The 18,461-nt window shown below is 26.3% G+C and overlaps 1 protein-coding gene across 2 annotated transcripts in view; it reads left to right on the forward strand.

Annotated features, from left to right (window-relative positions):
- Window positions 1-18,461, forward strand: part of LOC101240098 (1-phosphatidylinositol 3-phosphate 5-kinase) — a 143,113-nt gene that overhangs the window by 68,203 nt on the left and 56,449 nt on the right. For both annotated transcript variants that reach the window (XM_065799671.1, XM_065799672.1), the window contains exons 12-17: window positions 4,507-4,621; window positions 12,005-12,202; window positions 12,767-13,072; window positions 13,197-14,003; window positions 16,077-16,177; window positions 16,572-16,643. In XM_065799671.1, coding sequence (XP_065655743.1) covers window positions 4,507-4,621; window positions 12,005-12,202; window positions 12,767-13,072; window positions 13,197-14,003; window positions 16,077-16,177; window positions 16,572-16,643 — 1,599 coding nt within the window. The remainder of the gene's footprint in view (window positions 1-4,506; window positions 4,622-12,004; window positions 12,203-12,766; window positions 13,073-13,196; window positions 14,004-16,076; window positions 16,178-16,571; window positions 16,644-18,461) is intronic.

Here is an 18,461-nt window from a genome sequence, read left to right on the forward strand (position 1 = left end):
ACTTGATATATAGCGTTACATAACTCAAAAGAGTTTGGTCTTGTTAAAGTTATTTATTTGTTGAAACATGAAGTAAATATTTATAATTTAATGATAGCCGACTAAAATGATTAAGAATATTTAGTTTTGTTTAGTTTTCATTTGGTATTAATGATGGTTACATTAAAAAATCTTGAAAAAAATTTTAAAATTTTATAATTCGACTATTTAACTAAAAATATGGGTAAGAAACTTTCTTTAACGGTTGCAAAACGTTCTGAAATAATTACATTACATAAGGAAAGTTATTCAGTTCGTAAAATTTGCAAAAAATTAAAAGTTGCCAGAAGTACTGTACAAGATACCATCAAACGATGGAAAGAAACAGGCATTTTTGAAGACAAAAAAAGATCTGGTAGACCACGGAAAACAACAAAAGCAGAAGATAATAGTATAATATTGATGAGTAAAAGGAATCGAAGACTTACAGCCCCGGAAATAACTTCAGGCTTTAAAAGGAGTCATTCAAAATCTATTTTATTTACCACTACGAAACGACGTCTTAGACAAGCAGGACTTTCTGGCTGTATAGCGGTCAGGAAACCGTTGCTATGGATTGGAAATAAAAAGAAAAGGTTACAATGGGCTATAGACCACCAAAATTGGACAGAAGGAGGCTGGGGAAAGTACTATGGACCGACGAGTCCAAATTTGAACTGTTTGGGCAAAGACGTAGAATTTACATCAGAAGAACAACAAAAGAAAAAATAATCCCAGAGTGTTTAGTGCCGACAATCAAGCATGGTGGTGGGTCAGTTATGGTATGGGGATGTTTTTCTTCAGCTGGTGTTGGTGACCTATTTAAAATTGAGGGTATGATGAAAAAAGAACAATATAAAACAATTCTAGAAAACAATGCTATACCTTCTGGCTTAAGAACTATTGGTCGTAGTTTTGTTTTTATGCAGGACAATGACCCTAAACACACCTCAAAATTATGTAAGAACTACATAAAGGAACAAGAGGATAATGGTGTCCTCGAAAACATGACCTGGCCGGCCCAATCACCAAATTTGAACCCAATAGAGTTACTGTGGGAAGAATTGGACAGAAAGGTCAGACAAAAATGCCCAACATCCAAAGAGCACCTATGGCAGATATTAGAAGAATCCTGGTTATCAATTACACCCGAAATAATAGATAAATTAATAAATAGGATGCCACGGATCGCAAAAAAAGTGATAAAAACTTGTGGGTTATTTTTTGACGAAAAGACAGTTTAATAATAATAGTGTTGTTAGTATTTTTTTTCTTTTTTTTTTTTTCTTTTTCTTTTTCTTAAATAGTAACTATATGTATCTTTTATAAATAAATATGATATAAGAATTTTTTTGAAATAATTATGGGAGTTTTAATTAAAAAATTAAACAAGATCCAAGTATCCGGAAACTTTTGGCCTGCAGTGTATATATATATAAATATATATATATATATATATATATATATATATATATATATATATATATATATGTATGTATATATATATTTGCATATATATATATATATGTGTGTGTGTATATATATATATATATATATATATATATATATACATATATATATATATATACATATATATATATATATATATAATATATATATATATATATATATATATATGCATATATATACATGCATATGTATACATACATATATGTGTATATTTACATATATGTATATATATATGTGTATATATATATATATGTGTGTATATATATATGTGTATATATAAATGTGTGTATATATATATATATATATATATATATATATATATATATATATATATATATATATATATATATATATATATATGTATATATATATACACACATTTATATATACACATTTATATATACACATATATATATACACACACATATATATATATACACATATATATACATATATGTAAATATACACATATATGTATGTATATATATGCATACATGCATACATACATACATACATACATACATACATACATACATACATACATATATGTATATATACACACTTTTTTTTTTTTTACATTTTTACGGCAAATATTGTTTTTTTTGCGAAGAAAATGCCGATTTTCCGCTAAAGTTTGTCGGAATGAGGGGTACCGCCGCCCAAATTTTTTCCTAGAATAGACCCTGATATATACATACATCATACATATATATATATATATATATATATATATATATATATATATATATATATATATATATATATATATATATATATATATATATATATATATATATATGTATATATATATATATATATATATATATATATATATATATATATATATATATATATATATATATATATATATATATGTATATATATACACTCCTGTCCATAAGTTTGGACGCACCTATCGCAACTACAGATATTAAAAGAAAAATGTGTCAGAATAATTTTGATTTGTGACTTTAATATAACAAATCGATAATTTTATGTTCTTTTATTAGTTTTAGAGAAAAGAAAAAAATAATAATAATCAAAAATTATAACCAAAATAAAAGTTTTTATTTAAATCATCTTTTCATCAAAATGGCCACCTTTAGCTTTGACTATCGCTTGGGAGATATGTGGCATGCGATCAATCAATTTTTTAAAATATTCCTCATCAATATTTTTCCATATGTTTTGGATTGCCTCCCAAAGATCATTTTTACCCCTTGGTGGAGTTTTTTGGACTTCTCAATCTAAATGATCCTACAATAACTCAATTGGATTACAATCAGGACTCTGCGTTGGCCAAGTCATGACCTTCAACAATCCTTCCTTTTATTTTTTATTTAAATATTGCTTAACCACTTTAGCAGTGTGTTTAGGATCATTATCTTGTTGGAACAAGAATCGTTCGCCAATTAATTCGGTTCCACAGACTAAAACATGTTTTTTCAAAATCTTTAAATAGACTTCTTTTGTCATTTTCCTGTCAATTTTGGCGATTGATCCCACTTGGCCACCACCAAAACAACCCCAAACCATTATATTCCCACCTCCATGCTTAATAGTTTGCATAGTACATTGCTCCAGCATTCTTTCTCCTACCCGACAATGAACAAATGACCGGCATTTATTCCCAAAAATCTTAAACTTTGATTTGTCTGACAGAAGTACTCTATTCCACTCTTCTACAGTCCAATTCTTGCGTTCTTTGGCCCAGACTAATCTTTTTTGTTGTGGACTGTTGTAAGATGTGGTTTTTTAACAGCCACACAACTTTTAAGCATAATTTCAAGAAGTCGCCTTTTTACCGTCGTTGTACTTATTTTTGTGGTATGACATTCATTAAAATCAACTGCTAAATCTGGCGCTGTGCGTCTACGATTTTGTAAAAAATTAATTTCTATCTACTTATCCTCTTTTTTCGTAGTAGAATGAGGTCTCCCTACTTTTTTACGATCACAGAAAGACCCCGTTTCTACTTTTCTTTTAATCATTTTATGACACAACTCTCTGAAATGCTGAGGCGTTGACCAATTTCTCGATTAGAAAAGCCTAAATTATGAAGGGTCCAAATTTCTATACGTTTTTCTAAATTTATATTATATATATATATATATATATATATATATATATATATATATATATATATATATATATATATATATATATATATATATATATATATATATATGCCCTCTTTTTGCTATTTTAAATAACAAATCTTATAAGAATACTAAAATAAAATAATTAATATGAAAAAATGAGAAATAAAGTTCAAAAATTTTTTTTATAGAAAATTGATTGTTCAAAATCAATGAAATCTTTAATTTTCAAAAACTATAGATTTATTAACTTTTTAAAACAGAAAAAAAAAAATCTTATAACACACTCAGCTTAAAAGTTTACCTAATAATGAGAATAGACGAAATAAAAAGTAGTCTTATTTAAAAAATTATTTATTTTATGATACAAGTGGATATTGCTTAAAAATGTTTCTGTTTATTTTATTTTGTAAATAATAACAAATTTAATAATGTAAGAATATATTTCTTTTAAAAATGTTTTAACTTTGTTATCACAATACTTTATGATGAGACCAATGTAGACACTCTAAATTAATTTTAAATTAATTATATATATATATATATATATATATATATATATATATTTATGTATATTTATATACATATACATACATATATGTATATGTGTGTATATAAATATATATATATATATATATATATATATATATATATATATATATATATATATATGTATATATATGTGTATATATATATATATATATATATATATATATATATATATATATATATATATATATATATATATATGTATATGTATGTATGAAAAATTGATTAAAAAGGATTTTGGGATTAGCTTTTGATTGAACGTTGTGAGCTTTTTATATTTAAACAAATAATACTTTAATAGTAATGACTTTTTAAGTAATAAATTTTTTTTAACATTTTAAAAAGATTTTTATTTCTTTTCTACCAACAGTGCAGCTTCTCAGCATCATTTAAAGGCAATGTTAGAGCAACTTCTAAAGCAGGATCATTTGTTACTTGAATGGGATAAAATAATTATGCCATTTATATTGCAAGTTAGCGAAATGGTAAATTATTTTTTAGATAAAGTGCTTTTATTTGTATTTAATTTTATTTGTATTTAGTTTTATTTTTGTCACAAATATTTTCTTTTTTCCTACCATATTATTATAGTTTGTATAAAATATAGAAAATATAAGTATATACTATATATATTAAATCATGTTTGTGGTTTTTATAACACACATAAAACTATTTAAACATCCATGGATTAAACTCAAAATTCATTAGTGTCCTCAGTCCTGTTGTTTGTCTTTCTCTGTCCTTTTTATGCTGCTAATAAAAATATTCAGTCCTGTTTTTTTTTTTTCTCATGTTGCTAATAATAATATTCAGTACTGCTGTTTCTCTTTCTCATGCTGCTAATTATAAAATTCAGTCCTGTTATTTGTCTTTCTCATGCTACTAATTGTAATATTCAGTCTTATTATTTGTCTTTCTCATGCTGCTAATTATAATATTCAGCCCTGTTATTTGTCATTTTTATGTTGCTAATGAAGAGGTCTTAAGTACTGAGTGTCATTGTTATTAAATTTGTGTTGATTTCTGTCATTTCTTGACAGTCAAGCAAAGAGAGTATTTTATACCTACTGCGTAATGTATGAAAATTTGTGGCTGTACTAATTTTTTTTTATCTTTTAAAATATGTCATAGAATATTGAAGACTTATATGAGCATCTGTAAAAAAATTATGGATGTACCAGAATTCTGTTCCAGCTGGAATTCCGGCCGGATTTTGTAACTTTTAGGTCGTTCTGTTTCAGGCTGGAATTATAATATGCCGCAATTTACTTTTTACCTTTTTTTTAAGACTTGCGTCACTGACTATGTAAATTAAATTAAAAAATCATTGTCCTGGAACTAAATCTAGGTAAAAAGATAAATCTAGGTAAAAAATACAAAATTCTTAACAAACACAATGTAATTTTATTTACAGTAGTCAATTATTTAGGAATTTCTAGAAGTTCAGAAATAGTGCGGTGCAAAAAAAGCTGCTATCCAGTTTTTTGGCAGCAAACTAGCTCTTTTTTCATCAAAAATGTTATCTGCCTCTGAGAATAGTCTCATTTTAAATGTTACTTAAATTTTATATAACTTTTTTTAAATAACTTTTAAATTTTAAACTATAGGATGTCTATACTGTAAATATTTCAAATTTAACTTAAATAGAAATATAGAAAAAAAATTAATAATTTTGAATATAAATATTACGCAGGTTAAAACTTTCAATAAATAAAATTATAAGAAATATATAAAAACAACATATTAGATTTAAATGAAACAAAAATCAAATTAATGAAATAGGTTTTATATATCTAGGGTAGATTAGGGTAATATGAGCACCTTGGTAATATGAGCATACTTAAATATTTCTTAGATGTAAGCAGTGAAGTTAAAGTTGCTTTGTATTTTTTGAATCGACATAAAATATGTCCCACATATTTTCGATTGACATATTTTGACTAATTTTATGTCTGAATTATTTTCTGCTGACATAAAATATGTCAGACATATTTTCTGTCGACATATTTTGACATATTTTTATGTCTGAATTATTTTATGCTGACATGAAATATGTCAGACATATTTTCTGTCGACATATTTTGACATATTTTTATGTCTAAATTGTTTTCTGCTGACATAAAATATGTCAGACATATTTTCTGTCAACATATTTTGACATAATTTTATGTCTGATTTATTTTCTGCTGACATAAAATATGTCAGACATATTTTCTGTCGACATATTTTGACATAATTTTATGTCTGAATTATTTTTTGCTGACATAAAATATGTAAGATATATTTTCTATGGACATATTTTGACATAATTTTATATCTGCTGTTTGATATTCTTGAAGAAAAAATCAATCTAACAAATTTATTGCGCATTTCAACTTAATTTACAGAGTTAAGTAAAAATAGTTTAACAAATTTGTTGCTTTTTTGCAATCAATTATGATTAAAGGTCAACAAAAAAATTTTTTTTTTCTGGTGCCGAGCAAACAATTTGTTTTTTGGATTGCATTTCACATTTTGATTTCAAATATGCAACTCATTTTTTACCATCACGTCAAATTGTAAAGATATTTGGGTTCAGATCTTTATTATTTGGGGTAAAGTCCCTAATATTGTCAAAAAAAAAGTTGTTCAAAAGTATGTCAACTTGGGTCTCAAACAAAAGCGTATTTTATAAGATAGTATAGAGATTTTAGAAAACATAAAAATTTTTCCTTAAAATTTTTTGGCAAAAAAATTATTTGAAAAAATGCTAAAGACTCTTAGAAAAATGTCAACAAAATGTTTTTTAGCAATAATACAAAAAATACTTATTTTTATTACAAACGAATAACATCTTTAAAATCTCTATGAAAATACGCTTCTTTTGAGACTCAGGTTGACATACTTTTGAACAACTTTTTTTCGACAATATTAGGGACTTTACCCCAAATTCTAAAGATTTGAACCCAAATATCTTTACAACTTGACGTGATGGTAAAAAATGAGTTGCATATTTGAAATTATTCTCTTGATTAAAATAATATTTAAAAAAAAACATTTTTAGTTATTTTTAACTAATATTTGATTCATTCAATAAATTATTCTCCATTTTTGACTTTAAATCGTAAGGAAAACGAAAAAAATAATTATTCCAATATATATTTCACTCAAAACGTTTTATGCAAGTTTATGGCAGTTAATTATGCTGTTATAATGCAATTGTCAATTATTTTATTGTTAAATAAATCATAACTATTATAACTAAAAGTATATTATTCGTAATTAGTTATAAATTATTACCAGTTAATCTTCTTAATATGAATTTAATGAGCTGAATATAACTTTTGTGAAATATTTCAAATTCTTCAGCTTAAATGAATTTAATTTGGCATGAATTTTTTGAAATTCTGTGAACCGTTTTTTTCATAGAATCTTTTGAATTCAATTTTTCATAATGAAATCTTTTTCCGGATCAACTAATAATTAAAAATAACTGAAAAAGTTTTTTTATTATTATTATTTTAATCAAAGAAATCATTTTAAGTTTAGTCATACTAATAAAAACCACTTTCAGTAATAAAAACTCAGCTTGAGATGGTTTTTATATTCTAATAAGGGAAAGCGCCAATACTAATCAATACTAATCAATACTATCAAATACTATCAAATGATGCCTCAATACTAGTCAATATTAGTCAATACTATCAAATGTCAATATTAGTCAATACTATCAATGTCAATATTAGTCATAATCAATAAATAAGTCATAATCAATAAATAAGTCAATAAATGCCAATATTAGTCAATACTATCAAATGATACATCGCTAAAAAGGGCAGAAAAAGACCTTTATGAAACAACTGATGTTTGCTTATAGGGTTTAAAGTAAAAGTTTTATGAAGCATAATTGATTGCAAAAAAGCAACAAATTAGTTAAACTATTTTCACTTAACTCTGTAAATTAAGTTGAAATGCGCAATAAATTTGTTAGATTGATTTTTTCTTCAAGAATAGAAAATATGTCTGACATATTTTATGTCAGCAAAAAATAATTCAGACATAAAGTTATATAAAAATATGTCGACAGAAAATATGTCTGACATATTTTATGTCAGCAGAAAATAATTCAGACATAAAATTATGTCAAAATATGTCGACAGAAAATATGTCTGACATATTTTATGTCAGCAGAAAATAATTCAGACATAAAATTATGTCAAAATATGTCAATCAAAAATATGTGGGACATATTTTATGTCGGCAAAAAATATGTCTCAGATATATTTGACAGATAACAACCCTGCTAATTGGGATTATAATAATTTAAAAAACTCTAAAGAACTTTTTTGGGGTAAGCCCAAAACCAGTAATACTTAACTATGTAAAGTTTTTTAGAATTTGAAGCACTTAAGACATGTTTTATTTTGGGATGGGGGTGCTCTGTGTCTCTAGCCACGCCACTGCCCTAAACATCACATGCCAATTATTATTCTGAAGTTGCATTGAAACTATATCTTATGCTCATGCTAAAAAGAAAATCAAATTGTCATATTGAAATTTTACAAACTAATAAAATAAAAATCAGAAAAAAATTTTTTTTTTTTTTCCAAATTCAATGTTAGGCTCAGGTTCAGAGGCTGACTTCTTTTGGGATAACTGTTGACACATTTTTTTGATTTCTATGTATTTTCTCTCGCTTTTTTTCTTGCTTCCTTCTCTTCATTTTTTTTGCTTCTTTTTTTCTTGAACATCTTATTGATTTTTAAAAAAATTGATGCTAATGACAGCATGAGGTGTCTTAACAAGCCTCTTTGGATCTTTTCTGTTTATTATGACATTTTTTGAAATTTTTAAATAGTTTTTACATGGAGAATACTGCCAATTATTGTAGAACTTTTTTAATGAAGCCAATGGTTCAAAGGAAAAGTTTTTAATACTGAGTGGTGCTGTAGTGGTCAAATTTGATGCTGAAGCACAGAGTCATTATACCCAGAATAACTTGATTCTCCAGATATTAGATTATCAGATTCTGTAGTTGTTGGTTTATACTGTGTAGGTTTGCCACAAAATAAATGTTCTTTGGGATATTGTTATACGTACTAGAAGTATAGTTATTGGAGGCTTGTATTTTTGTAGTAGTTGTAGTGTTTTTTTAGTTTTACTTGGTGTTAGGACATCTGCATTACAATTGGGCTATAATTTGGGCGTGGAGATTTTGTTTTTATTTATATTAGTATGCAACCACCTATACATATTCCATTTCCAATCTGAAGCAGTTGCATTATCCTCAACGTCATAACCCTCTTCAAATCGTCTTCGATATGTTACCAGGACTTTCTCTGATAGTAATGATTACATTTTTTTAGAGCACCTCAAAAAAGTAAATATTTCAGTTGAAGATACAGGCAAAGGCGACATAGGGGATGAAAACAGTTGCATTTCTGAAGAAAAATCTTTAAGCTTTGTATAATCATATGCCTCTGGATTAAATAGAATAAGACCACACTTCTTGAATCCTGATACAATGTTTGTTAGTATACCTTTTGCTTTTTTCTAAGCAATCTCAAAAATGAAAAAAAGTTAACTTTTGTCATTGCAATGTTAGTCAACGGATTACTAAAATCTTTTAAAGCTTCGTTCCAATATGTTTTTAGCACCCCATATACTGAAACATCTAAGGGCTAGCATGAACCAGAAAACAATGCAAAATAATTCCATTGTTTCGACAGAACTCACTGATGTTAATATGCGTTGAGTGTCTGTTCATAAAAACAATTATGGAAAAGTAACATATTTCTTCATGGATGGATAGAAATTATTAGCCAACCATGAAAAAAAAAAGTTGCTCGAAATTTTATGGATGTGCGAAGAACTTAGTTGGATAGGTTCACATGATCTAATTATTATGAGGCTGTGCTCCTGGAAATATAACCAAAGGTTTTTGGTAATTTCCATTTTGGAATACGCAGCCAAAAACTATTATTTGCATTTTTGTGTCAGAGCAATGGATAAACATTTTTTACACCTTTTGAGGTATTTATTTTTAGCCTTGCTAATTTTCCTGCCAGGGGAAGCCCTGCTTTATCCAAATTAAATACTCTGCTTGAGTCTGGTAATAAGAATTCTGAAACATTTATTTGATGCTCTTCAAGCAAATAATTCTTCAGGTCCGTAAACCATTGGATAATTTGAGTAAAAGAAATGTTTCGCCGCTGGTGGCCCAAATTTTCCGGTATTCTCCTTGCAAAATCCGAATGCCTTATAAAAAACCTGCCAAATAAAAATTAAAAAAAAATGCTTTAATGAATTGAAAATTCGTTAAAGCATCTTTTTAAAAGATTAAAACGCATTAAAAAATTATAAATCAACCATAAGTCAATCAGAATAAAAAATTTTGTGTCAATAATTTATTTTATATTCATAAAATTTAATAGAGTAGGAGTTATTTACCTGTAGATCTAAAACTTGTTTGGCAAATTATTTACCAACTTTCTATTAGCTATGGTATTAAACTTGTTTTTTTTTTTTGTTGTTGAGTTGGTTTTCTACTATAAAATGTTGTTCTTTCTTGTCTAAAAGATTTTTTACTAACACTGGTACTTGGTTTTGACAAATAACATATCCTATTTTTGCTACTTTAATCAACAAATCTTTTATCCTTGCTTCGTCTTCTTCTTTTAGAGCAGGTTTGCAACCTTAAAGTAAAAAAATAAAAACCAATTTATGCTTCATATGATTTTATTGGTCATAGAATATTTTATTTAATATTCTTACTAGTATATAAGTACTTAAAGAACACTAACTTATCTTTTGCATGGCAGCGCTATATCTGCCATTTATTCTATCATCAATTGTCTGAGCAGGTACATTATATTTTATACTTGCCTTTTTTGATGAAAAGTTATTATCGCTGCATACAGCAGCCATCTTCTTCATTGTATTTTTGGTACTTTTCTCTTTTTTTGTGGTTCATATTTAACTGAAAGTAACAACTTTATTGCAAAATCAAATTATGTTTATTATAAAATCATTCAGTTTTTGTAGTTCACATTTGATTTAAAATATTAAATTAGTCAAAAGAAATCAAGAAGATAACCAGCTGTTTGAATTTTTTTTTTTTTGTCTTAAAAATGTCATTAGCAATAAATGTCATAAAAATGTCATAAATATGTCATAAAAATGTCATTAGCAACCTTAAGTTTGCTTTTAAGTATATCTAAAACCTCAAAAAAGCACTTAAAATGTCATTAAATAAAAATAGTAAAATGTACGAAATTTATTACTGTAGAATTTAATTTTGGGCAAATAGCACGAAGTTTGATGCTTTAAATATCAAAAATATTTAAATATCAAAAAAATGAAATTCTCATTTTTTTACCATTCTAAACTTTGGTAAAATTTGGTGACAATTACTATTTCTTTTGAAGAAGTGCCGCGCTTTATTATTGCACAGTAAGTTTAAAAGTTTGATATGAATAGATTTGAGTTTTTTTCATTTTATGTTGAAAACCATAGTATAGCGATCTAAAACATCTTTTTTACTATAAATCTTTGGACTATTGAGATGGTCTTAACAATAACTTTACAAAAAAGAATTGTATTAAATTAAACATGAAACAAAACTGGTAAAAAATTACAGAGAATGTGATTTTTTTGTTGCCAAAGACTATTTGCACGAAATTCAATGTTGCCCAAAATTCGCCAACTTACCCTACTTCTTGTTTAAAAGCAAAAAAAAAAAATTAAATTTGTCTCAGTAAGAAAAAGGTAGATCATAATTTTTGTTAAATATATTAAAATATTCATTTCAATATATTTAAAATTTGGTGAGAATCAAACTATATACCTTTTTTAAAAAAAACAAAAAAACATTTTAAAATAATTTTTAGGTAGTTCCTGATGTCCACCGTGATGATGATATGGATATACGAAGGTATGTTTGGTTTACAAAAGTACCAGGAGGTTTAAAGAGTGACTGTCATTTAATAAATGGGGTTGTTTTCCCTAAGAATGTTTCTCACAAACGAATGAACACTGTATTTACATCTCCTAAAATTCTTATGATGAGTTGTGCCATTGAATATCAGGTTTTAATTGTTTTTGTTTTTCTTCATTATTGTTTGATTTTTGTTATATTGTTCATTTCTACAATTTAAGTCATTATTTTCATTATTACTATAATTATTATTGCCATTATTATTATTAGTATTTTTATTATTGTTATTATTATTATTATTATTATTATTATATGATTATTATAAAGTTGTCTTTGGTTAACTTTATTCTTGTAATTCATGTTGTAGTATAAATGACAATAAATATAGTCATAAACGTATTATAAATGATAATAAATGTAGTTGTAAATGTAGTATAAATGGAATAAAACATTATACAATAACAATATGTGATGTTATTGTATTAAATTTTTTAATTACAACAACGATACTTATTGTATGTGAGTTTTAAATTACATTAATAATATGAGTTTTGAAATTTATTATTTTATTGAAATTTATTACAATACAATAATGGTTGTTATTGTATTGTTGTAATGTATTGTTATTGTGCTAAAAAATAAATAATTAAAATGCAATAATGTATTGCTATTGGACAGAAAAATTATATATATACATATTTTTTAATTTTTTCAGCGAGTTGAAAATAAAATGGTATCTCTTGATCCAATGGTATTGCAGGAACATGCGTTTCTACAAAATTTTGTTAGAAGAGTTCTTGATTTAAAACCAAACATTCTCCTTGTGGAAAGAAACGTAGCATGTAAAGCACAAGAAATGCTTCTAAATGGTGGAATAACTTTAGTTCACAATATCAAACCTCATATTATGGAGAACATATCACGGTGTACTGGTGCTGACATTTTGCCAACTATGGAACAAATAACTAAACCAAGACTCGGAACATGTCAAAGTTTTCGGATAGAAAAATTTATGCTGCTAGTTTGTTATTTGTCTTTTTTTTTTATTGATTTAAATTGAACTAAAAAAAATGTTAATAGATATTAGTATTATTAAATATTTTTTGTTTGTAGAAAAGTAAATTGTAACTATTTTGATGTTATAGAATGGTGAGGCTAAATCTCTTATGTACTTTGAAGGTTGTGCACCTGACCTGGGTTGTTCTTTAGTTTTGAGAGGCGGAAATATTAAAACTCTCATAAAAGTGAAGAAAATTATTCAATACCTTATATATGTGGCATACCATTCCAAGCTTGAAATGAAATTTCTTTTAGATGAGTTAGCAATGCCTCCAAGCCTTGATCAACTACTACCAAAATCAAAATCTGCTTCTAGTTTGCAAGACAAAGACAATACAGAGGATGGCAATGCCATAAATGTTGAAAGTTCTGATTCAGAAGCAAAGAAGTTTCAGAAATGTCTTCAGAGAATTATATTATCAAGTTCACCTTTTCTCACATACACTATGCCTTATCTTTTAACAGAAGAAGGTTCAAAAAGTAGTTGTAGGGACTTCATATCTGATAGAATATACTGGTCACGTTATTTGGATGGATCTATTTACAGACCAGGTAAACTAAGAGAGGATGACCATGAATGGGTTGAAAATTCTGTTAAAATTTCTTCAGAAGTAAGAATAAAGCCTCCTCATATTTTCACTGATCCTTCTGTTTTGATTAAATATATTGATGATGAAAAAAAAAGAGGAAAGTTACTAAATGATTATCGTGCCCAGGGTGGATGCATTGATTTAAAGATGTTTCAAGATTACGAAGACCGTGAGCGTAGAAAAATATATGGAATTAAAATGAACTCACAAACTTCAAATTATTTAGAATCAGAAAAAACTGACAAACCGACATGTAATGAAGGGGATAGCAAAGAGCTTCATGAAAGTTCACCTGATCCAAAGGTATTAACTATTGTAAATAAAGGTAAAATGGACAAGTCAATAAAGTTTTATATTGACAACTTAACAACAACTATTTTATACTAAATTTTTATAAAATGTATGCAGTTAAACTCTTGTGATTTGAACTTTTATAATTTGAATGATTATTTGAATCAAACTAATTTACATTTCAGTTCAAGAATTAATTCATATAGTAAAATAAGTTAATAATTTTTGTAATTCGCATTGAGAAATCGCATTGTAAATTTTTTCAAGATTTTCTGTTCTTTTCCCTGTCTTGCGGTACAGCAAAAACTCTTGCTTAAGTCATTTAATTTGATCAGTAGATTTAGGCAAGTGCGTGATGCTATCTCTATTGAGAAGTGCAATTAGTTCATCCAACAGGTAAACTTTCCAATGTTGTACATGGTGCTTCAGTTATTAGTGGTTCCTTGTCATTAGCAGTAAATACAAAAAGCCTAAACATAAGTTTTCCAGCAAAGTTTAAAGTATTTTTTAATGGAACAACTAAAAGATCTCTTAGGCACCTTAACAACTGCATAACATTTCCATTAATTCTTTTATCAATGCGCTTTTTAAATTTGATTGCAATAAAGATGCGGTTGATGCATAAATTCAAGAACAGTATCTGCTCTCGATAACGTCGCATCTTCTCTGCTAAGGAATTTCACTGCTAGTTTTGCTGGCTCTAAAGCGGTATGTAATGAAGCTAATGACTCAAAATTTAGCTTATTGATTACATCAAGAGTATTTAATTCATTAAATGTCTAGAAAAAACATTTCTTAGTTTTTTTTAAAGGTACAGTCATTGAAAAAAGTGAATTCCAACAATGACCAACATCCAGATGCAGTTCGATTTCTTAACCTAATTCTTTAGATCTTTTTTCTTAAAATTTTAATTAGGAACTGATGAGATTTTTATGAATTTCGTTACTTTTTGTGCATTCATCAAAATTTCAGAGTAGTCAACATTAATCTCATTGTTTACTGATTCAAAACCAAAATTATCATCATAAATTCCATCATCCTCTTCTGAATCACTGTCCGTTTCCTTGGAAATTGGTATGTTTGTGTCTTTATTTTTCTTGTATAACGTGTTGCATACACCAAGATGAGTTGCATGATTAAAGCAAAACTGATCAACAATGTCTGTTAATTGCATGAGCTTCTTGTTAATTGCTGCACCATCTTGAGTAGAACCTACTATATCCCTTTTCATACAGAGACCAAATGAGTTCAAATGATCCTTAATATTTTGTATTAAACTTTCAGCTCATATTCAGTCCATAGTTTTAATTTTTTTTATAGTGGTGGATTTGAGCTCTGCTTGATTCTCCATTCGAAGGGCTATTGATAATAACTCCATGACTCAAAGTATGATTTCACAAAGTTGTTGTGGATCCACCAGAGCATGTTACAACAGAACCACATCTATTGCAGAGGCTTTTAACAACTCTTAAATTTAGAATTTTATGCCGGACAGCAAATTTCCAAACTGATGACATGATTTATCTGGAAGATAAATAAATTTTTAAAAAATTAAATAATTGGTAGAAACATTATTGTGCATATTTTTATTAAATACCTATATGTTAATATTATGTTTAACAAAAATATGAACTTAAAGTATTCTAATATTTTTTAAGGAATAAAAATCTTTAATATAAAGAATAGGCTACCCTGTTTGAGAATTTGAATACTTAATATTCCAATATATTTGCATGTTTTATTCGATATTTGAATTTTTTTTTTGCAATACTTGAATAGTTTTGAAAATTAAAAGACATGTTAATCTTTCCAGCAATATACAATCTAAATAATAAAATAAAAATTTAATTACTGACAAATTTGTCTAATATAAAATTTTCTATAATAAATAAACATTCAAAAAACATTACAAAAAAACCGCCAAATCCGTTTTTCAAAAACCAAGGGTTTTCATTGATACTGGTTTTAACAAAAAACTGTGGTTTTTGGTTATTAGTTAAAACCGATTGAAAACCTTTTCAACTGTATATTTTATGTAAATTTTTTTATTTAAAACTGTAACTATTTTTTAAAATTATATTTTAGTTGGACTGTTTTGATGCATACAATCACCAAAAGATAGCTGTATTGTTCAGCAGTTACTCAAGTGATTCAAGTAATGCTCCCAAACCTTGCATAAGTCCTTGGTTAGTTTTTTTATACTTTTGATTTAATTTTTTTCTTATAATTTTATGTTGTATGGTTACATCAAAATTTTATTTTGTATACAGAAACATTACAGAAAATGTTAAATTTCATTTTTGTTTTCACTGTTTGCTTTTTATATTTACATCAGACTTTAAATTACATTTTTTTAGTTTTTGATATTGTCATTGGTGCTGTAATGTTTAAGATATAGTGAAATTTCAAATATTTTAATTTTTAAAGAGTTGAGAGAGGGCTGTAACAGTCTTGATATTAAATAAGCCAGTATTTAAAAAGGTTTAAAAAAAAGTCCTCTTGTTTTTATATTTGATATGTATCTTTGTTAAACAAAACATTTCATTTTCAGTAATTTTATTTTTGCTTATTGTATAACAGGGCAGTATTTATGGAGTTTTATGGACGAAATGACATTACCTTGGGTGGGTTTTTGGAGAGATATTGCTTTAGGTGAGAAGTTATGTTGTTTATGTTATGTTTATGTTATAAGGTGAGAAGTTATGTTGTTATTATTTATTGTTGTTTATCATGTTGTTATTTATTTGGTAATATTATATAGTTAGTTATTTTTGCATTAAAGTTGATACTTTTTTATTGTTATTGTTATTGAATTTTTTGAAGATTTTAAACAGCTTGAAAAATTGAGATTTTAAAGAAAAAAACTAACAATCTTAAAAATTATATTTAAAATTGTTTTGCTTCTTTAAACTCCATATCAAATTGAATATTGATCTACTCATGGTGGTAAACCATTTTAGAAAAAATTTAATTGATTAGCTTCATTTAAAGTTTCATCATCAATGTTAGCCACACCAGAATTTTTTAAAATTTGATCCTAGATGCAAAGTATCTGCTATCTACATTGTTTTTTTATTTCGGTATATTTTCTTATACACATCAATTGAAGAGTGTATATATATAAAAAAAAATCTAACAAATAATTGTTTATCATCCCTAAGGATTGATAAATAAACTTTCTTGAAAAACCTTATTTGATTGAATTCAAAAAATTGTAAACAAGCTTTGATGTTAAAGACTATTAAAACAGGGCTGCATAGTTTATTGTTTTATGTAATAGTATCTCATTGATGAAGCATCATTATTTTATTATATCTAATTGAAGAATTTTAGAAATGTAGTTTTTAAGACTAAACAATAAGTTTATGAGTTGATTGCAAAAGGTTCTAGATTTTGATTTGTCTATTTCAAATTTACTGTTTTAAGTATATATTTATAAAAATAGTAAATTTTAAATGTCTAAACAATACCAAAACCTTCTATTTTTAAGAAGTAAAGTAAATTACTTACTTTTTGAGGTTCAAGAACAAACATTGTAGGTATTTCATAATCTTTTTAAAAAGCATGCAAAAAAGTAAAAATCATGACTGATTATATTGACAATTTGTTTGATAAAAATAAATTTGGTAAAGGTAATTTTTATCAATAGCAAAAAATAAGTTTTCACAGTACAAAAATAAATTTATCTTCAGGTGAAGTTGTCTTGTTGTATAAAGCAGTCCAGTGGAAAATCAGCTAACAGCTAACTAATGTAAACAACATTTGTAACAATAAAGACAGTGATTTGGCCTTTAGGATTGCTAACCATATAAATTAGCTACTAGCTAGCTATATAAGCTAGCAACTAGCTAGCTATACAATCTAGTGACTAGATAGCTATACAAGCTAGAGACTAGCTAACGACAACTCATAACAATAAAAGCAGTGATTTGGCCATGAGGATTGCTGGCCAGATTAGCTGAAAACTAGCTAGCTGTATAAGCTAGCGACTAGCTAGCTATACAAGCTAGAGACTAGCTAACAACAAGCTGTAATAATAAAGACAGCAATTTTATGACAGGGAACTACATTTTAATAAGAATTTCAACAAGATTACTTTCATAAAAGAATTAAATACAAAATGTGAAAACTGTTTTAATAAAAATATTGAAATTTCTGTCTGATTTTAATAGATTATAAAATGGATTATTTTTTAAAATTAATGCTAAATAATTTTTTTTTACATTAACTTTGTATACACTTTTAGAAATATAGCAAAATACATTTGTGAATGGCAAACTCTCCAACCAAATTCACTGGGAAATAATGTAGATTACGACTTTTTATGGTCGTAAATCAGTGTGTTTTAGCATTTAATCGAAATATGAAGGTTTTTGTATTAAGGAGATTCCAATTAGAGAGATTGTACTATAATAACAATATTAGAGTAACAATATTAGAGCAATAATAATATTATAAAATATATATAAT

Source organism: Hydra vulgaris, chromosome 06, assembly GCF_038396675.1.
Source record: "Hydra vulgaris chromosome 06, alternate assembly HydraT2T_AEP".
NCBI classification, from domain to species: Eukaryota; Metazoa; Cnidaria; class Hydrozoa; order Anthoathecata; family Hydridae; genus Hydra; species Hydra vulgaris.